Source organism: Penicillium cataractarum (assembly GCF_028827025.1).
Source record: "Penicillium cataractarum strain IBT 29864 chromosome Unknown utg000002l, whole genome shotgun sequence".
Classification (NCBI taxonomy): Eukaryota; Fungi; Ascomycota; class Eurotiomycetes; order Eurotiales; family Aspergillaceae; genus Penicillium; species Penicillium cataractarum.
The window spans coordinates 3,444,971-3,466,698 of NW_026622738.1; the positions used below are offsets into that span (position 1 = coordinate 3,444,971).

Sequence of the window (21,728 nt, forward strand, 5' to 3'; positions counted from 1 at the left end):
ACTTTGTTGTCATTTTGGTCTTTGGAATGTGACGAGAGCGAGTGCCAATCCAAATTAACGGGTTGATTGATCACAACCCATGTTTGTAGTATTTCAACCGTTCCATTGAAACCACCAAGTCTCCTAAGGTGTATATAACGATGCCAGTATACTGCATTTCCTCAGATGAGATACGTCAAGGCCGGCGAGAATACCGACATCAAGGTCTTCCACTGCTGCACTGGCTCCGTATTGCGGGTAGGATCGTAGGCCGCAAATGCCTCATTCCAAGCCATCTTGTGGTCGACAGTTATCTGCTTCATGGGACCGACAGACTCTTCGGGCATCAGAGCTTGGAGGGCAGCGGAATAGTCGTCCGCCTCTTGGAACAGAGCTTCCATCATAATCGGTACGAGGAAGCTGACGCCGGCCTTGTTCAGCTCTGGGGCCTATTTGCAGTAGAATATTAGACATCATCAAATCAATACTGGTCATCATTGGGTTTCAAGAGCGTATACAAACCTTCTCACGGTATTCGTCTAGCAGAGTTATGGAGTCTTGATTCAGGGAGGTGAAATGCTTAACCACCTCGTCCGCCTCCTTTGGTGTGAATTTCGTGTCGGTGAGCTTAGAATGAGCCTCTCTCAGGGCGTACCAGCAATCGTAGTTTTTGCGCCCAACGGGAATAGCGGCCAAGGAGCCACCTTGATAGCGACTGATGGCATCTTGATTTGCCTGCACCGCCTGAGAAACGGTACCGATGCTGCTGAGGACACTATCCTTCTGCGATGTGGGTACGGCCGAGGTCACCAGAACCAGCGACGAGAAAGTGACAAGGGTTCTTAGGAAACGCATCGTGTAGAGCAGGTACGGAGTAGTTGGGAAGGAGCAAAATTACCGCCAGGTGACTGGTCGAGAAAAAGCTTGACGAGGCGTGTACCAGAGAAGTCAAATAAATAGATTGCTACAAGTCGTGTAAATCTTACGTTGGGCATTCCATTCGGCAGGGAATCCTAGGGGCTTGTTATTGCATACGATGAAGTGTGAAACTTCGTTAGTCGGTCAATAAGCTGCAAACTCCTGCAGGCAATGTGGAACATGCACATGAAAAGTTTAATTCATACTTCTCCAGAAAACTGTTTCCTTGGCTTGAACTGTCATGAAGAGGGCATTAAGTGCCTGATCAATCGCCTTCTGGACACATGATTGTCCTAGGGGTTACATTGTTATCCTAACCTACCGTAGGGAGAAATTTTCCGTACATGCAAGGGGCTCTTACCCCTGCATGATGAGGTGGCTAACACTCTCAAAATGAAGCTTGATGATGCTCTTCCTTGATCTTACAGTAACAAAGCAGAAAGGAAATACGTCCTTCAAAATAAAGTTCAATAAGCTGTCAACTTGTCGGGGGATTGCTTATTGGTGGGGCATAGAAATGGACTGGCTGAGGAGAAACCGGTTGATTGCTTTTTCTTGAAGGTTATTGAGCGGTGGATATGTCACTTTTGACTGATCGTAAAATCTGTAAAAAGTAAACATGTAAATTTCTTGTGGGTCTAGAGGATGCCTGTAAAAATGAGGACCTGGTGGAATCAGGAGGGTTGCCATCTGCCCAGTGTGGTTAGCGGTTGGACGTTCAAGGACTAGAGCAGTACTGTATGTCGTTAGGTAGTGCAAAGGAATCCACAAGTAGCATTCCTCCTGCTGGTTACAATTATCACTCTACCTTGCCCAAGATCTAGTAGGAGTCACTATTTCTTTCGCGGCACAGTTTAGCTCGATATTGACGGAATATCGTCGATTTTGGCTCAGACAACGTTAGAAAACATGGCCATTCCCACCGCTACTGCCGATGCGACGGCAGTCCCCAGGGATTCGCAGCCCAATCTTTCTGGACTGGATCGCTCCAACGAGGTGGCCTTTCCAATTGCTATCGTCGGCATGGCGGTGAGGCTTCCTGGAGGGGTGAACACTACGGAGAAATTCTGGGACATGTTGATCAACAAAAGAGATGGTCACTGCAAGGTCCCAAAGGCAAGATATGCAGCAGACGCATTTTACAATGCCACCCGACCAGGCACTGTCAAGACCTGCCATGGTTATTTCCTGCAGGAAGATATTGGCTACATTGACCGGTCATTTTTCTCCATGAGTAAGACTGAGGCAGCAAAGCTGGATCCCCAGCAGAGGTTGCTTCTAGAGGTCGTATGGGAATGCATGGAGTCTGGGGGACAGACGAACTGGCGTGGGCAAAGTATTGGTTGCTACGTTGGTGTCTTTGGTGAAGATTGGCTAGAAATGTCTAGCAAGGATACCCAACACATGGACCGATTTCATGTTGTAAGCGCAGGAGACTTTGCGCTCTCGAATCGTGTGTCATACGAATACGATCTACAGGGCCCGAGGTGAGTAGTCCAAGTAAATTGCATCGTATAGCTTGGATTCTAAGATAAGCTGGTAGTATCACATATCGAACGGCTTGCTCATCTTCTATGGTCGCCCTGCACGACGCCTGTCAAGCGCTGTACAGTGGCGAATGTTCCTCGGCCGTTGTCGCCGGATCGAATCTTATATTGACACCCACCATGACCATGTCCATTTCCGACAACATGATCGTATCGCCTGATGGAATTTGTAAGACTTTCGATGCTTCTGCTGACGGTTATGGCCGAGGCGAAGCGATCAACGCCATCTATATTAAGCCCTTGGCGGAAGCTCTGCGACAAGGGGACCCTATCCGTGCAGTCATTCGATCCACGGCCGTGAATTGTGACGGAAGAACACCAAGCATCACAACACCTGGCTCAGAAGCTCAGGAGCGTCTTATTCGACGTGCTTATCAAAAGGCTGGCATTGAGAACCTCTCCCAAACAGGGTTCTTTGAATGCCACGGGACGGGAACAATTGCTGGGGATACGGCAGAGACATCTGTCGTGGCCAAGGTCTTTACTGACGGTATCCATATTGGAGCGGTTAGTTAAGCCGTATTGCATATCATACCTCCACAGTTTGTTGACAATACTCCAGGTCAAACCAAATGTTGGCCATTCAGAAGGTGCATCAGGAATCACTGCTATCATCAAATCTGCGCTCGCGCTTGAAAAGAGAACCATTCCCCCGAATATTCATTTCAAGAACCCAAATCCATCGAGTGCGTATTTCCTACACACATGTTCTAACAGCGATGACTAACTCTCTTCACGAAGTCCCATTCCAAGACGCAGGCCTCAAAGTACCTCTAGACCCGGTCCCATGGCCAGACAGCCGATGTGAACGAGTCAGTGTAAATTCGTTCGGGATAGGCGGTACAAATGCACATGTATGTGATATGCTTGAAGTTAACCGGATTTCTTAATTCTGTTTTTGCTCATACTTGCAAGGTCATCCTCGAGTCTTTCTCATCCATGGTACATGACCAGAAAGAACAAGCCACTGGTGAAACAGGCCCTCATGTCTTGGTCTTGTCCGCAAAGAATGGGAAGTCTCTGCAAAATGCTGTTGAGCATATGAAGGAATTTACCGCCCAAGTTTCGTTTCCAGTGAAAGATCTGGCTTATACCTTAGGCTGCAGAAGAGAACATCTGGGACATCGAGCATTCGCCATTGTTGATCCCGATAGGAACATTTCGGATTTTGAGACGGCCCGTGACACGCCATCTAGCGTCACCTTTGTTTTTACTGGCCAAGGGGCACAGTGGGCTGGTATGGGGAAAGAGTTGATGTCCACGTCACCGAGCTTTCTGAACAGCATCAGGTCCCTGGATCAGCAGTTGTCGTCGCTGAAAAATCCTCCGAGCTGGACCTTAGAGGGTAAGGACCTGCATACCAACAATATGATACAACTAATTCTAACCATGTGACAATTATAGAAGAGCTTGCAAGGGACCACGAAACTAGTAAAATTCAACAGCCGGAATTTGCTCAACCGCTGTCTACGGCAGTACAGCTCGCCGTGGTAGATCTTCTTCAGGAATGGGGCGTACGTCCGACATCAGTCATCGGTCACTCGAGTGGTGAGATTGCGGCTGCATATGCGTCCGGAGCAATGACTGCCGGCGTGGCAATGGCTGTGTCATACTATCGAGGGAAAGCCGTAGGCGATGCGAATATGAAACCTGGAGGCATGGCTGCGGTTGGTCTAGCAGCCACCACGGCAAGCAAGTACCTCATTGGGAATGTGGCCTTGGCGTGCGATAACAGTCCACAAAGTGTGACCCTTTCCGGTACTTCAAGTGCTCTCGATGAGGTCCTCGAGAAGATACAGGCAGTTGATCCAGAGACATTTTGTAAACGGCTCAAGGTCTCTGTTGCATATCACTCTGGTGAGCCTACCCTTTCTATCTACTTATGACACTGGATCTAAATTTTCGCAGAGAGTATGAAGGAGCCGGGCCTTGCTTATGAGGAAATGATGAAGCCTGTGATATCCCATAATAACAACATGATACCCCTCTATTCGACAGCTAGAGAGGATGTCATACTGGATCCGACTGTGCTGGACGCATCATATTGGCGGGAGAATCTGCAATCCACTGTTTTGTTCAACGGTGCTGTTCAACGATTGCTCCGAGAAGCAAAATTACCAACTCTCTTTGTAGAGATTGGCCCTCATTCAACGCTTTCAAGCCCGCTACGCCAAATTCTACGCAAACACGATTCTGACCAATCGTCCAAGTATATCCCGACCCTAGTTCGCGGTCAGCCACAGTTGAGGGCTCTTCTTACGACTGCCGGGCGCCTTCATATCAATGGAGCACACATTGACCTAGCTGTGATTAACGAGACCAAAGATGCTTCAATCTTGAAGGATCTTCCGGCCTACCCTTGGCTTCACGAGGAAAGTTTTCTCAGCGAAACCAGACTGGTTCGGGAATGGAGAAACCCCAAAGAGCCGCATCACGAGTTGCTAGGACCTCGCTCTCTGGAATCGACCGACTTGGAGCCTTCCTGGAGGAGGGTTCTATTTGCAGGACATGTGCCTTGGTTGTGGGACCATGTGTTGGGGAAAGAACTCATATTTCCATGTGCCGGATACATTGCCATGGCTGGTGAGGCAATTCGACAGATAACTGGGACGGAAGATTACACAATCCACAACTTGAGCATGAAGACACCACTGGTACTCAAAGATTCTGAAGCAGCAGAGCTGGTGACTAGTCTTCGGCCCGCCAGGCTCACCATGACGACGGATTCTTCCTGGTACGAATTCACGATCTCAGCCTACCAGGACGGGACCTGGAAAAAGCATTGCACGGGGAAAGCAAGAGCGGGGAGTGTCAAACAACACACCCATCATGAACATGTTTCATATCCGCGCATGCTTCCTTCAAAGACATGGTACGAAGCAATTAAAAGGCGTGGCATGAACTTTGGCCCTGAGTTCCGAAGATTAGAGAGTATTTCTGCCAATCCATGCAGTCCTCAAGCTGGCGCCCGTGTCCAGTACAATGACGAGGGGGATTCCAAAATCACAAGTATTTACGCTCTTCATCCAACCATAATTGATCAGAATCTCCAAATGCTCGGGGTTGCAATGTGTCGTGGATCTTCTCGTCATATGACAAAGCTTTGTATGCCCGTGGCAATTGAAAGCATTTATATCGCTCCAGGTCGTGGAACGATGTTTATCGATGCCTCATGCAACCCTACCGGTGACTCCATCATCGGAAATGCAACGATGATCTCTGGTAACAAGGTTGTTCTCTCAATGGAACGAGGCATGCTTTTCGCCGTTGAAGAGGTGGATGAAACTGAGCGAAATGATTCTCCGATTGCCCGAATCGACTGGAAACCACACATTGATCTAGTCTCATTGACTGACGAGGTTCTGCCTAAAATGTTGAATAATCGCGGCTTGTCTCTGTTAGATGCTGTCATTAGATCAATGATCACAACAACAGCTGATAAGATTCGATCGTTGCATCCAAAGACCACCCAACTTGAAAAATACCAGCTCTGGGTCTGCTCCCAGGCAGATGCAATCAAACGCACCATGAGAAGCGCGAGTTCACTTTGCCAAGAGGATAATCTAATAGATATCACGAAAGAAATCGAGAAAGACTACGTTGAGTTGGTGCCTCTCTTAAAACTTGCAGGCAAGATTTCAATGCTCTCAAATGACTTGTTGGAGGGGAATGTCACCCTCGAGGAGGTGGGAACTCCGGAAGAGACTTTGTTATGTGTTTACAAGTCGTTGTCATCGACAGCCGGGTGTGCCGACTTCTTCTCTCTCCTTGGCCATTCCAACCCGATGCTTCGAGTTTTGACGATTGGCCTAGGCAATGGGTTTGCAGTGACTCAAGCTTTATGCGGACTCACGTCGAACAATGGCACTCCCATGTATTCGAAGTGTACAGTCACTGGCAGATCGGAAGCCGAGCTCCGCCGCGCGAAGGAGACACTATCTTGGGCCCCTAAAATTCAATACAAATCTCTTGACATTGCCCAGGGCCCTATTGAGCAGGGATTTGAGGCTGAGGGCTATGACCTTGTCATTGCTTCAGAGGCATTTGATGCTGACATGCCGATGTCACCCTCTCTGAAAAACATCTTTACATTGCTTGCCCCGGGTGGTCGAGTTTTCCATCAGGGTGTGTTTTCAAGCATTCCTTTGGTCGGATATGTTATGGGTATCTTTTGCGATTTGTGGCTTCAACAAGATTTGGCTTGCAATAAACCCTCCATTACCCCAGAGCAATGGCGGAATGAGCTCAGAGAGAATGGTTTCGAAGAGTCTGACATGTTGACACTGAAGGACACGTCAATTTATCACGCGGGAACAACGATTGCATCGCGGCCATATCCATTGACCAGGCCCAGTTCGAAGGAAATTGCGATTCTCTATCTCTCCACCGTCCCAGAGTGGGCTCAAACCTTGGCAAAGAGTCTGGAGAAGGAGGGGCAGCTTGTTACCTGGGTTGCCTTTGGTCGCGATCCATTACCGGCAACAGGAGTGGTCTCCGTCGTAGACTTGGAAGGCCCGCTTTTCGATAACATCTCACCAGAACGGTTTACTCAGTTCCAGCATTTTGTCAGTCAGATCAAGAACTCGCACGTTTTATGGCTCACCCAGAGCTCCCAAATGTCCTGCAAAGACTCTCGGTTGGGACTCATTCTGGGAGTTGTCAGAACAATCAGACACGAAGTGACGCCTGAATTCTATACCCTTGAGATCGACGATTTTGATGATGCATCTGTCATCGCCACCATTCGAGTAATAGAGCATATAAACCGACAGCGGGATTGCTCACCACTGGATCCTGACCGTGAATTTGCACTGGAGCAAGGAAAGATCCACGTCAGCAGGGCCCATTGGGCTAGCGCTCGCCAGGAGCTGTCTACCGCAAGACCTGCGGTCTGTGACAGCAAGTTCCTAGACATTGGATCGTATGGACTACTGAACACACTTGCGTGGTCTGAACGTGAGACGCGCGTTCTGCAAAGTCATGAAGTCGAAATCGACATGAAATACGTCGGACTCAATTTTCGGGTAAGCAAGTCCTGCTCAGTAAGGGCTTCCTACGAAGCATGTCAGCTAACCTTCAATCCCCAGGATATGATGGTCGCTCTTGGCGTGGTGGGTGACAGGAGTGAATTTGGTGTCGAAGCTAGTGGCGTTGTTCGTCGAGTAGGCTCATCAGTAACACATGTGACCGTTGGCGATGCGGTTGTTGTTATTGGCGATGGGCTCTTGTGTACACGGAAAATTGTCGCCGCGGAGCGCTGCTTCCCTCTCTCGAACGACATCAGCTTGGAAGACGCTGCCACAGTGGCTTGCGTGTATGGAACAGTTATCTTATCGCTGATTTATATTGGTAGGCTCCAGAAAGGCCAATCTGTTTTGATACATTGTGGATGTGGTGGCGTTGGACTGGCAGCCATTCAAATCTGTCAGATGTTAGGGGCCGAGGTACAACACACTTTTTTCAATTTCCTACACTATACCGCGGTGGCTAACGGTAACAGATCTTCACCACTGTTGGCAATGATGACAAGGTTCAGCATCTCATGGACACATTTGGAATTCCTCGGAACCGCATTTTTAGCTCCCGAGATCCTTCATTCTTACATGGAGTGATGGAGCAAACCGGGAATCGCGGAGTAGACCTTGTTCTCAACTCTCTTTCCGGTGAACTTCTGCATCTTTCCTGGAGATGTGTGGCCAAGTTTGGGAAAATGGTCGAGCTAGGAAAGCGCGACCTGCTGGGGTATGGCCAATTGGACATGGATGTTTTCGCCGGAAACAGGGCTTTCATAGGGGTTGATGCGAAGCAGATCATAGATGAAGACATTGGTCAATTCCAAAGGTAAGTTACTTCTTTTGAATGACTCTCTCTTTCAGTTGACTAATTGATCCGGCGGTCTAGTATCATGCAAGAGTGTATGGAATTTCTCAGGCAAGGGAAAATAAAGCCCATTCGACCACTTACTGTTTTCGACGCTGCGGAAGTTAGCCAAGCTTTTCGCTTCATGCAGACCGGCAAACATATGGGAAAAATAGTTGTGAAACTGCCCGATGATTCCTCGGATTTACATGTTTCTCCAATTTCGACATTCATAAACCTCCCCTCGGATGCCTCTATTGTGATTGTTGGGGGGTTGGGTGGCTTAGGTCGCACCGTGGCAACCTGGTTAGTCGAGAAGGGAGCGCGAGATTTGGTATTTCTCAGCCGATCAGGAGGAAAGTCTCCCGGGGCACAATCGTTCTTGGAAGAAATTCGCAGTCAAGGTTGTTCAGTGACTGCGGTCGCTGGAGATGTGGCCAAGATGGATGATGTCCAACGCGCAGTAACGGCTTGCCAGAGGCGCATTGCTGGGGTCATTCACATGCCCATGATGTTGAAGGTAAGCAAAGTTTCCTGTCAAAATAGAGAATCAACTAATTGTGCCGGTGGTGGACAGGATCAATTATTGTCGAAGATGACTCATGATGACTGGCGCTCGGTGTTGGCTTCAAAGGTCCAAGGAACGTGGAATTTGCATAATGCTCTCTTTGACACCAGACTGGACTTCTTTGTGTGTTTCGGCTCCCTGGCTGGTCTCTGTGGAAATGCCGGTCAAACAAACTATGCGGCAGCAAATGCATTCTTGGATGCTTTTGTGCAGTATCGCTCAGGACAAGGGCTTGTAGCGAGTGTCATTGACCTTGGTCTCATGAACGATGCAGGATTTGCATACGAAAATGCACCCAAACTTATCCAACGTGCCAAATCGGCATCGATGCGAACTGTTGAAGAGAATGAGCTAGTCCAGGCTCTAGAATTGGCAATTTGTCGATCAGGTCAAATTGCACTGGGCCTTGGAACCACGAAGCCCCTCTCTAATCCTGGTGTCGTGCCACCTTGGACTCGAGATGCCCGCTATTGCCTGTGGTCAAATATCGTCTCGGCCACCGAGCCTGCCGCATCTTCGTTGGACGGAGACCTCAAGGAGCTAATGGAGTCTGTCAAAAGCAACCCGCATATTTTGGATGACCCTGCTACCATAGGGAGGATTTCCAAAGTCCTTGGCTTGGAAATTGGATCTCATTTAGCAAACATTGACGATATGGACGAGAAAGACATAAACAACATGGTGATTGAGTCTTTGGCTATGATTGAAATCCGGAGCTGGTATCGCCGCCACCTCGGCTTGGAGTTGCCCCTCGTCGAGATTTCAAATGCGCAAACAATAGGAGGCCTTGGAAAAGTGACAGTGCAGGCGCTACGTGCCAAGTACAAAGAGGCTTCCAGCACGGAGACTTCCGCGGTAGATACCGCCATTGCAGAACAGGAAAAAGATCTCCAGTATCTTCAAGATGCGACACTCGGTCAGAATTTCCACCCTATCGCAGACAAAGTCGCAGAATGGTATGCAAAATCTGAAGGTCATGTGCTTTTGATAGGCGCAACTGGTTTTGTTGGCGCATTCATGTTGTCCATGTTGGTGGCATCACCCGAGGTAAAGACTATCACTTGCCTAGTTCGCGCAGAGTGTACCACAGCGGCGATGAAACGACTCGAAACAGCATTTGCCGAACTTCGCCTTCCAATGCAATCCTGGGACAAGGTTCGAGCTGTCACCGGCGACATCACCCACGAAGACCTTCGTCTGGGAAAAGCGGAGCTCGTTCAGCTATCCAAGGAATGCAGTGCCATTTTCCACCTTGGAGCTGTTGTCAATTACACTCTTTCATATTCTGCGCATCGGAACACGAACGTTTTAGGTCTTGTCAATGTCCTGAAATTTGCCAATACGCATCGCCTCAAGCCTGTTCATTACTTCTCGGGTATGGCAGCATATGGCCCAACTGGCTTCCTCAGTGGCCCCACATACGTGCCTGAGAACGAGAGACCAGTAGCTGGCTCCGGGTCTTTGCAACACCATACTGGCTACTCGCTCAGCAAATATGTGGCGGAGTGCATCGCATGGGATGCCATTTCAAATGGATTCCCCCTCGCAATCCATCGAGCCGGCTTCGTTCTGGGACACAGTGTGACGGGAATCGGAAATGCAGATGATGCTGTCAATCGACTAATGTCGACCTGTATCAGCCTGGGTGCTTATCCGATTCCTCCAGCTCAGCGCAATTGCTTCGTTCCCGTCGACTTTGTGTGCTCAGCGGCTATACATATATCTCTGTCCAACAACAATCTCGGTCAAGCGTACAATTTGATCCATCCCGATCAAGATCAGAATATTGACCTATCCACAACTTTCCACATGCTCAGTCAATTAGCCTCGACTCCACTCCGCGCTGTCGAGATTTCGGAATGGGCAGAGCTGATGTCAAAAGCAGTTGGCCATCGTCTGAGTGGCATTGCCCCAATCATTGCGGAAAGATTAACGGAAGGGTCAATCTGGTGGAACAACAAACAGGACTCGATGGTAATTCATGGGACTGAAAATCTTCACAAAGCTTTAGGAGATCGACCAGACCTATTGAACTGTAAGACGATGTTTGAACTCATGGAGACATATTTCGCCCAGTGGAGCCAGATTTCGGAATCTGGTATCTTGATGCATGATATTTGATTCCTGTGGTGTCTTCTTTTGATTATCTTACTAGCACGACAAAAACTTAGCTAGATTGCGACAAATCAGGCCTAATCATGGTAGCTCCTGCCCTACTCCCGGTAGAATTCCCCAGCTAAATATTTAAGGAGTTCGTTGATTATGGCCCAAGAAAGCTATCTAGAGAGACAGTTCAACCCATTTTTAGAAAGCGTTTCTAGCTAGACTTTCTCATCATTGGCCAGAGTCAGGCATTTATACAGAGACAAAATTAAGAGACATAGGTTTAGTTTGTCCTGCTAGTACCCAGATCGTTCCTTTTTGCGGCAGATCTAAGTACGACCTTCCAACTTTTTGCAAGACTTGGAACGCGATATAGTATCCAAGTATAAACTGTATTGCTTCTATGCCTCATGATTACCTTCTATCTGTATACGTAATAAGTGAAAAGTATTACAAGTAGAGGTAGAGTATGGCCTGGACTTTTAGACACACTCGTCGATACCCCATGGTTCTGGCAGCAAGCAAGTTTTCAGTGAACCAAAATAAGACTACCGTCTTAAGCTCATACTCCATGGAGTGCGAGGCAATCGATAAGCGGCAAAGAATGCCTCCTGGCCAGGATCATCCAGTTGCCAAGGCAGTATCAAGAGCAGCCAGGTGATTGACGAGATGACTTCAATAGTCCAAAGTAGAAACGGACCTGCTACTGAAGCCTTCGTCCCTCGAGACACAATCCACTGGGCATTCGCTTTCTGGTATATAGTTGCCACGGGCTGGAAGCAGTAGGCGGCAAACACTCTTGTTGCAGGTATAGCACGCCGAGAGGATGTAAACGATGCCATAGCATGTGAAGCCGCAGTGATTGCAAACACCACCCATATATGGGCTTTGCTGGAAGTGTCAGATGGCGTTAGCCACTGGGCAACAGACCACATTGGACGCCGAAGGACATCGTGCCACCAGTTGGCCCAAAAGTCTACGAGTCGATAATTAGCTTTAATTCCTGGGCCTCTTATGCAACACACTTTACCTTTCAGATTGGGTGAGGACAGCCGGAATCCCCCAAATAGCGTCGGATGTGTCCACGTCTCTCCCGCAATATCGTCCGAGATGACAGAGATTACACCGACAGCAGCAAGTGAGAAAAATGCGTGGGATCCATCCAGAAAGAATTGAGCGCTGATAATACGTGCGACACGCCCTAGCCAATTGTATATTTCCTGGCTCATACCTATCGTGAGATGGGCTCCAAGGCTTTCCGAGATATATTTGATTGTCCGTGTTATGAGAAGACCATTATCATGAGCAAATAGCACCAGATAGATATCGAACCATAGATACGCTATCAAAATGCGCCGCGCCTGGGTTAGAATGAAGGGCCAACGACTTGGTTTCCAAACGTTAACCCGCTTCGATGGGGTTGGAGAGTTACGCTCGTTGATAATCAAACTCGCAGGGGGACGATGACCTACAGGGCCATGACTCCAGCCAATTGCCCGTGGGTTCGCAAGCAAGTCGATGATATAAATGATGCGACGGATATCAGTTGGCGGAGGAAAGGACTCCCAGCAGTAGAGAGTCCCAACTTTTCTCAGACGCCGCATAGAAAGTGGGTTAGAGACGATAAGAAGTTCTATCGCTCGGACAGGATGATATACCGACATGAATCCGGTCATATAGTTGAATAACGGGCCTGCAGTGGGGTGCTGTACAGAATAACACGAGTAGAGAACACTGAGCCCACAAAAGCCATACCGCAAGCGATTAGACTTCGCAAGTTGCTCGTAGAATAGTAGACCTAGCCCGTAGATTCCAAAGGGTACTCCCATCCAAATAACCGGTATGGTCAGTGAAAGGTAGTCCGATGCCATTTGGGCTGATGTTGGGAGACGTTAACAGATTGAATGGGTCGTGAAACACAGCGGTAGAAAGGTCATCAGCATCATTAAGAAATCCTGTAATGAGTGTTTTTTTCTCTTTAGTAGCCCTTTCAGCGGGCTAGTTTTTGACCACTGATCGGCGGATCAAATTGCCTAATTAGTATATCTAATACATAGTCAGCAAGGACCTTGCATTCTTAACTATGTATCGATTGACAGCTGTACATTCCATTCCGTGGGTAGAGTCATACATACCAGATAAAACACAGGTCAACTCCATGGTCCGTGCGTGTCGAATTTAAATCCTTGTCTGGGTTGAATTGCTCAATAGATAGATCATCTACTGTAAAGTCGTTAGAGTTCACGCTTGCAGTGAAAACTAATAGTTTATGCATGTTCGGAATTGCTTTTGGTGCTTGGATTGCGATCGCCCCTTGCATACACGTCAAAGTTTGGACGAGTAACTTGGATTTGCAGCTCACTATTCTAAAAGTGATTCTAGGAACACGAAGATTATAGGCTTCCTCCCCAGCTTAGGAGGAGCATCAAGAGTCCGTTTCATTTCATGTTAAAAGACAGCCATTACGGACAGCAATTTCAAATTTCTACCGCACACTGTCAACATGGGCACTACGACCTTTCATCAGCTTGAAGAAGACGGATCTCATCCTATTGCTATAGTCGGCATGGCAATGCGATTGCCGGGAGGTGTGCGATCTGCTGCTGACTTTTGGCAACTTCTGAGCGAAGGACGTGATGGAAATTGCGTTGTACCGGACTCGCGATATAGCGAGGAGGGTTTCTACTCAGACTCCGGGGCACATTCAGTCAGAATGCAACGTGGTTATTATCTCCAAGAGGATCTAGAGAAAATAGACACCTCTTTCTTTGACATCGAGGGACTACAGCCATCTCGGATGGATCCACAGCAAAAGATGCTGCTTCAGGTTGTATGGGACTGTCTCGAAAACGCCGGACAGGTTGACTGGCAAGGAAAACCTATTGGTTGCTTTGTCGGTACTTATGGTGGAGATTGGGAAGAGATAGAAGTCAGGGATCCTCAAAATGCACACAACTTCCATATGATCGGGCATGGAAAGTTTTCACTTGCAAATGTGATTTCTTACGAGTTTCATTTTAATGGCCCTAGGTAAGAAGATCCCCAATATTACTACAAGATTGTCCTTGCACTAAGAAAACATAGTATGACAATTGAGACCGGCTGTTCTTCTTCACTAGTTGCTCTGCATCAGGCTTGCCAGTCTCTCATCTTGAAAGATTGCTCTACGGCGATCGTGGCTGGATCTAATCTGATCTTCACGCCCACCGTTGGCATGCACGGCTCGGGTCTAAGTGTATTCTCCCCATCTGGAATATCCAAATGCTTTGATGCGTCCGCAGATGGATACGGAAGGGGCGAGGCTGTTAATGCAGTCTGTATCAAGCGATTGGATGACGCGTTGAGGGATGGAGATCAGATACGAGCTGTCATTCGGTCTTCAATGGTTAATTGCGATGGTCGAAGTCCTGGAATCACCACACCCTCTGTCAAGGCACAAGAAAAGTTAATACGGGAGACGTATAAGCGAGCCTTGATCAGAGATCTCTCACAGACTGCCTTCATCGAGTGCCATGGCACCGGTACGTTAGCAGGCGATCCTATCGAATGCTCTGCAATTGCCAAGACCTTCCTCAAAGAAATATACATTGGCTCGGTTTGTGGCTACCCTTCACTTGTAAATTTCGCCTGATGGGCGCTAACTTCCTTATTACCAGGTCAAAGCCAATGTTGGCCACTCTGAAGGTGCCTCGGGACTCACAAGTCTGATAAAAGCTGTTCTTTCGTTGGAAAATAGGCAAATACCGCCCAATATCCATTTCCACCAACCGAATCCAAGGAGTGTGTATTAACTCGTATCCTTAAATCCTTGACCGGTCACGACTTATAGAGATTCTAGTTCCTTGGGACAATGGACGTCTTCGTGTTCCGGAGAAGCTTACTTCATGGCCTGTGAATCGAAAAGAGAGAATCAGCATCAGTAACTTCGGTATCGGTGGCTCAAATGCACATGTGAGAAACTCAGAACTTGACAAGAGGCACCAACAGATGGAACACTGACAAATTTTTAGGTTATTCTTGATTCTTCTTCGTCCTTTATACCCACCCAATTAGTTGAAGATGAAATGCAGGAAACAAAGCCGATTTTGCTCGTTGTTTCTGCGAAGTCCCAGGAGGCTCTGTTGTATCGAGAGCAGAGTCTGTTGAAGTACATGAGCATTCATCCGAATCGTCTTGGCGATCTTGCATATACCCTCAGTGCCCGTCGTAAACATCTTTCACATAGGGGTTTCTTAGTCAATGCGAATGCTATCTCCCCGAATGTGGGATCCGTCAAGCATTCCGTCGCTAGTCGGGCCCCTGACTTGACTTATGTTTTCACGGGCCAAGGCGCCCAGTGGGCCGGTATGGGTAGAGCACTGATGGGCTTCAAAAGCTTCTGTGATAATATACGGTCCTTGGATCTTGTATTGCAGAGCTTGAGAAAGCCGCCTTCATGGAGTCTAGAAGGTAATCGTGCCACGATGAATCATGAGTCCTTGAACAATCGCTTACAGAATTTCACCATAGTCGCCCTTGCAGATGCCAATATTGATCAGATAAATACGCCTCAACTCGCTCAGACTTTGTCTTGTGCATTGCAAATTTCGTTAGTAAATCTTCTTGCGGAGTGGGGTGTCAAGCCCACAGCAGTTGTCGGTCATTCGAGTGGCGAGATCGCGGCTTCATATGCCGCGGGAGCAATTACAGCTGAGTCTGCGATTGCTGTGAGCTACTATCGTGGTCTACTGGTAGACGAAGTCGGCAAGGAGGGATCAATGGCCGCCATTGGTCTTGGTCGAGCGCAAGTGGCATCGTATCTACGGGACGGTGTTGCCATCGCCTGCGAAAATAGTCCTAACAGTGTCACTATATCTGGAGAGTCCTATCATGTGGATGAGGTGATGAGCAAGATCAAATCAGATCATCCAAATGCACTCTGCAGAATGCTCCGCGTCAATAGAGCATATCATTCAGGTATTCCATTCATTTTACTTGCTGGAGAGGAAGGAAGCAAATCCTGAGTAAGCTAATCATTGGACAGATTCCATGACCGCCGTGGGCAAGATGTACGAGACCAGCATTCGATCCTATATCAACCCTCAGAAAGGAATGATTCCAATGTACTCTAGCGTCACAGGACAAACGATTGTGGATCCGAAGCAGCTCAATGCCAAGTATTGGGTCCAGAATCTTGTATCTCCTGTTCTTTTCTGGGGCGCCGCCGAGTCCATTATGCAGGATCATCCCAGGTCTTTCTTCTTGGAAATTGGTCCACATTCTGCTCTGGCAGGACCCCTTCGTGACGTTTTCAAATCTTTGGCCGATGCGAAGAAGGAGATGTCCTATGCTTCCTGCCTCATCCGCGGACAATGCCAGGAAACATCCCTCTTGACTGCAGCCGGAGAACTGTTTCTTGCAGGAATTCAGCTCAACTTTGAGGCCATCAATGGACACAGAAAGATCCTGACTGATCTTGATCCTTACCCCTGGCAAATCGGACAGTGTGAATGGTCTGAGAGTCGGATATGTCGAGAGTGGAGATTCCGCAAGCATGCCCACCATGAGCTCTTGGGTTCGCGCGTCGTCGAGTCAACTCAACTTGAGCCCTCGTGGAGAAATATGCTGCACATCGATGACGCGTCCTGGCTTTGGGATCATTGTATCGGAGGGTCGACAGTGTTCCCTTGCGCCGGATATATCGTTATGGCCGGTGAAGCCATGCGTCAGATCACTGGGTGTCAAAAATATCGGTTGAGAAACCTTCGGCTTTCTAAAGCATTGACCCTCGACGATCGTGGCCGAATTGAGATCTTCTCCAGCTTCCGACCGGCTCGACAGACCGAAAATACTGGCTCAGGGTGGTATGAATTCTCCATTTCCAGCTTTAGGAGGGGGTCGTGGGTGAAACATTGCACGGGACAAGTGCGAAACGAAACTTCCTCGCCTGCTCCACGAGATATCAGAGGTCTGCCAAGGTCTGTGGCCTCTCATACTTGGTATGAAAACCTAAAAGAGCGTGGGCTTGAATATGGGCCAAAGTTCAGACTGCTCCAGCATATATCCGCTCACCCCACACAACTATCAGCGACTGCCAGCTTAGAGAGAGATGGATCTTCCGAGACTGTTGACGCTCCCACAATTGATCAGTGCTTGCAACTTGTAGGGGTTGCCGTGTCCAACGGTCTGTCTCGGAAGTCTGGTGGAGTTGGAATGCCTGTGTATGTTCAGGAAGTCTTCGTTGGCAGGACAGGGCCCGACGTATTTCTTGAAGCTTCTGCATCAGAAACGACTATGGGAGCAACCTCTGGCTCTGCATTTGCACAGTGGGGAGCCGAGGTGGGAGTCCAAATTGACGGTGTTGAGTTCATGGGCTTTGATGAAGGTTCATCGGCAGATGGCGATCAGAAACTGTGCTCGAATCTCGTGTGGGCCCCAGACGTAGATTTGTTACCAGAGGGCCGTCTTCTGCTGCCCTGTAGTCCAACCACGCCTACCTTTGGTGGGACTTATGGCCCAAGACAACAGTTTTTCGATATGTGCATCATTGAAACCGCACGACAGATTGTTGATTTGGAGCCGGCCTCAGGGCACCTGCGCAAGTATCAACATTGGATGACTGCAAGTTCAGCTGCGATCCTCAATAAGATCCATTCTCACGTGCTACCCAAGGATAGGGAGTTCTTGGATGTGCCTAGAGACAGATGGGCCACAATTCTGACAGGTCTCAAATGGCAGATTGATGAAACGATGCCACTCAGCAGACATTTCGCACAACTCTCCCTTCTTATCATGGAATACTGTGTCGACATTGTCCAGGGAAGATGCCAGCCTCTGGGTTTACTGATGGAAAATGATGGATTATCAAAGCTTTATGACACAGGTGACAGCAGAAATTACGAGGAGTTCTTGAGGCTCCTGGGCCACTCCCAACCCGATCTTCACATTATCGAGATTGGAGCTGGAACCGGAGCAACGACAGCAAGAGCCCTACAATGTCTTCATCCCGAAGGAAAGGCTCGTCAGTATTCACGCTACGTGTTTACTGATATTTCGTCAGGCTTTTTCCAGGCAGCGATGGAAAGATTCAAAGCACATGAAGCAATTGAATTTGCGGTGTTAGACATCAGCCAGCCTCCGGTGGATCAAGAAATCGAGTCCGGGGGCTTTGATCTAGTGATTGCGTCGAATGTACGTCCTTCGAAGTTCTTAGGTAAGGTACAGAATACTCACCACTTGGTTGCAGGTACTTCATGCCACGTGCAGTATACAAGAGACTTTAAAGAACATTAGATCTCTCCTCAAGCCAGGCGGGCGGGTTTTGATTGAAGAAATTTGCTCTGGTTAGTCAGATGAAATGGAAGGGAACTTTCCGAACGAGGACTAACATATTTGAAGAGGCTCAACCAATCGAGTTCATCATGGTAAGTCCATCGATACTTCGGCTCATTTGACGAGGGACAATATTAATGACTACAGGGTGTGCTCCCTGGGTGGTGGGTTGGTGAAAACGACAACCGTGTTGAAGCTCCGTACATTTCGGCGGATCGTTGGCGTGATGAGCTACATGAAGCCGGATTCCAAAATTTCCAGTCGGCACCAGGTGAAGCAGAGATTTACATGACATCTATTCTGGCATCTTTTCCCTCGCGATCGCACAGCGAAAAGACCACTGTAAATGTTCTGTACGATTCGCAGCCATCCCCTTGGGAAGTTCAAGTTGCCCAAAGGATCGAGGCTTTGGGCTTCCCCATTCGTTGGTGCACGCTTTCCGAGTCACCTCCTGCCAACGAAGATGTCATTTCTTTCCTCGACATTGAAAGCCCGTATCTGTATTCCCTTACAGATACCCAACTCGTCCAGCTTCAACAGTATCTTTCATCATGCACATCCACCCGTGTACTTTGGGTGACCCGCAGCTCCCAGATGCGTTGTCCAGATCCCCGTTATGGATTGACTCTGGGATTTGCACGGACAATGCGTATGGAATACGAAATCGACTTCGATACAGTCGAGGTGGACGATTTTGATCCAATCTCACAGGATGTCATTGTTGAGACCTATGTGAAGTTTCAACAGCAGCGGTTCCGAACGGATGAAACAGCGGATCATGAGTATGCCGTCCAGGATGGGGTGGTTCATATCCCTCGGTACTATTGGAGCAATTTGTCTGAAAATCTACTGGAAGACCCTTCTCCGGAAGCTCCGAAGACCCTCACAGTCGAGCAGCCTGGGATTCTGGACTCTTTAAAGTGGGTCGACAAGGATTCGAGCGATATAGGAGAGGATGAGGTGGAGATTGATGTGAAATTCGTGGGCCTCAACTTCCGCGTAAGATATTCCCTCACCATTATCTTAAGTATCAGAAGGTTGATCATATGAGCAGGACTTGATGGTGAGCCTGGGAATGTTGCAAGGCAAGACCGATATTGGACTAGAGGGCAGTGGTATGGTTAGACGAGTCGGAAGTGGCATTACACATCTCCACGAAGGAGATCGAGTGGTATTCCTTACATCGCCGGCTTTCAGGACTCGTGTTGTCGTTCCAGGAGCTCTAGTCGTGGCGATACCTGCTGAGCTCCAGTTGGATCAAGCAGCTACCATCGGATGTGCATATACTACCGCAGCGTACTGTCTGCTAAATGTGGGACGACTACAAAAGGATCAGGTATCATCTTTCCCGTTTCAGCGGTATTCATCTAGGGAAAATTACTGACCTTCTAATAGTCCGTGTTGATTCACTCTGCCGCGGGCGGAGTAGGCATCGCATCCATCATGCTCTGCCAGATGCTCGGTGTACAGGTGAGTACCAATGAAGTCACTATTATTAGCATAATATTTACACGTTCTAATTCAAACAGATTTATGCCACGGTCGGCAATCCAGAAAAGGCGCAGTATCTGACAGAAACTTTTGGAATTCGGAAAGAGCACATTTTTGATTCAAGGAGTACTTCCTTTGCGCCGAATCTGCTAAAAAGAACCCGAGGCCGAGGTGTTGATCTAGTGCTCAATTCATTAGCAGGAGATCTCTTGCTCGCATCATGGGAATGTGTTGCTGAAGGAGGCATGATGGTTGAAATTGGCAAACGCGATTTGATGGGTCACGCTATGTTGCCCATGGATCGGTTCCTTGCCAATAGATCCTTTGTGGGGGTAGACATTCTTTCCCTTACCAAATCACGGCCCCAGGTTGTGCTAGAGTGAGTTGAGCCATCATCGGCTTTTCAGAAAATCGGGTATTGACTAACATGGGTGAACAGATGTTTGAAAACAGTTTCGACCCTTTTGGCCGACAATTCCATTAAGCCTATTCAACCTATGCGTATCTTTGCAGCGAGTCAAGTCACCGAGGCATTCAAGTATATGCAAGAAGGCAAACACATGGGAAAGATTGTTGTCGAGATGCCGGATGCTGCCAACAAACTTCCCATGTCCAAGATCCCAGGGCATATCTCCTTCTGCCATGACAGTGCCTATCTGCTCGTTGGTGGTTTGGGCGGCTTGGGTCGTGCAGTAGCGCAATGGATGGTTGAAAATGGTGCTAAATACCTGGTCTTTCTCTCACGAAGTGCAGGTGATGGGGAGGATGACGCAAAATTTGTCTACGATCTAGAGCTCCAAGGATGCCATTCCCTCTTAATCCAAGGAGATGTTGCCAAGCTGGCAGATGTCAAAAGAGCGGCTGCTGCGAGCATCAAGCCGGTGAAGGGTGTCATCCACATGGCAATGCTCATGAAGGTAGGCCACTACTCCTTATTTCCAGACGTATCAGAGTGCGGGGCTGATCTAGAATACTCTTCAGGACTGTCCTTTCTTTAGCATGGCGCACGAGCAGTGGACGGGAGCATTACGTCCAAAAGTGCAAGGAGTTTGGAACCTGCACGAAACCTTTTTTTCTCACAGTCTCGACTTCTTCCTCATGTTCAGCTCAGTTGCAGCAGCCGCTGGCTCGGCTGGGCAAGCAAATTATACGGCGGCCAATACCTTCCTTGGTGCCTTCGCACGTTATCGCCAGTCTTTGGGCCTGACAGCATCCGTTCTCGATGTGGGTTGGATCACCGATGTCGGTTATGTTAGCCAGCGTCCCGAGCTCTTGGACATGATGCGGTCTAAAGGTTTCATTCCACTACGAGAGACCCATCTTTTGGCTGGCATCCAACTGCTCCTTTCTCCGCCAGGAATGGTCGATGGGGTGCCGTCCAAATTCAGAGATGAACACCATATATCGGTCGGGTTGGGTCTCCTATGGACACAGGCGTCCAGTGATGTACGATGCAAAGACGCTCGGTATCGTCAGGACCCAGCATCAAGATCTACACGCCCTGAACCACGTGCTTCGGGTGACAGCTCTATCAAAGGTCTTCTTCAGGCCGTGGAGGAGAATCCCCAGATCTTGAGACTTGCTCCCACCGTTGATCTTCTCACGAAGGAAATGGCGCTGTTGATGGGTCCGTATTCGGCCGCCGTGAAAAATGAAGATTGGGCTGCTATGGCTGAAATCACGGTAGACTCGCTCGTAGCTGTGGAAGCTCGGGCATGGTTGAAGCGCAACCTTGAGGTGGATCTCGGTCTTGTCGATATTGCAACGGCAGGTACCGTTCACGGCGTGGTCACTCTCACCATGGCTGCACTGAGCCTGAAATACGCCGTCAAGCAGTGATACTACGGAGTAGTAAGAGTCGATTTGATGTCATGGATCTCTTACGTCCTTCTATGCAACAATTTGTCTGATCAAGATAGCAAAATTATTATATCATTTCCATGATTAGCACA

General features: G+C 48.5%; 3 protein-coding genes across 3 annotated transcripts; 2 read left to right on the plus strand and 1 right to left on the minus strand.

The window, feature by feature from the left end:
* Window positions 1-161: 161 nt before the first annotated feature.
* On the minus strand, window positions 162-834 carry N7496_003331 (mannoprotein; the record flags this gene model as incomplete). The annotated part of the gene is made up of 2 exons (XM_056696262.1): window positions 162-428; window positions 502-834. 2 exons carry the CDS (start codon window positions 832-834, stop codon window positions 162-164), a joined length of 600 nt encoding a protein of 199 aa, XP_056558474.1.
* A 972-nt stretch (window positions 835-1,806) lies between these two features.
* N7496_003332 (uncharacterized protein) lies at window positions 1,807-10,992 on the plus strand (the record flags this gene model as incomplete). Its single annotated transcript, XM_056696263.1, has 11 exons — window positions 1,807-2,384; window positions 2,441-2,951; window positions 3,007-3,130; window positions 3,186-3,298; window positions 3,360-3,789; window positions 3,849-4,301; window positions 4,353-7,468; window positions 7,532-7,888; window positions 7,945-8,285; window positions 8,346-8,823; window positions 8,881-10,992. 11 exons carry the CDS (start codon window positions 1,807-1,809, stop codon window positions 10,990-10,992), a joined length of 8,613 nt encoding a protein of 2,870 aa, XP_056558475.1.
* A 2,485-nt stretch (window positions 10,993-13,477) lies between these two features.
* Window positions 13,478-21,615, plus strand: N7496_003333 (uncharacterized protein; the record flags this gene model as incomplete). Its single annotated transcript, XM_056696264.1, has 15 exons — window positions 13,478-14,004; window positions 14,059-14,569; window positions 14,631-14,754; window positions 14,804-14,925; window positions 14,985-15,318; window positions 15,484-15,930; window positions 15,998-18,144; window positions 18,200-18,296; window positions 18,352-18,377; window positions 18,433-19,284; window positions 19,340-19,621; window positions 19,681-19,755; window positions 19,815-20,155; window positions 20,216-20,693; window positions 20,758-21,615. The coding sequence occupies 15 exons, from the start codon at window positions 13,478-13,480 to the stop codon at window positions 21,613-21,615; spliced, it is 7,221 nt and encodes a 2,406-aa protein (XP_056558476.1).
* Window positions 21,616-21,728: the final 113 nt, after the last annotated feature.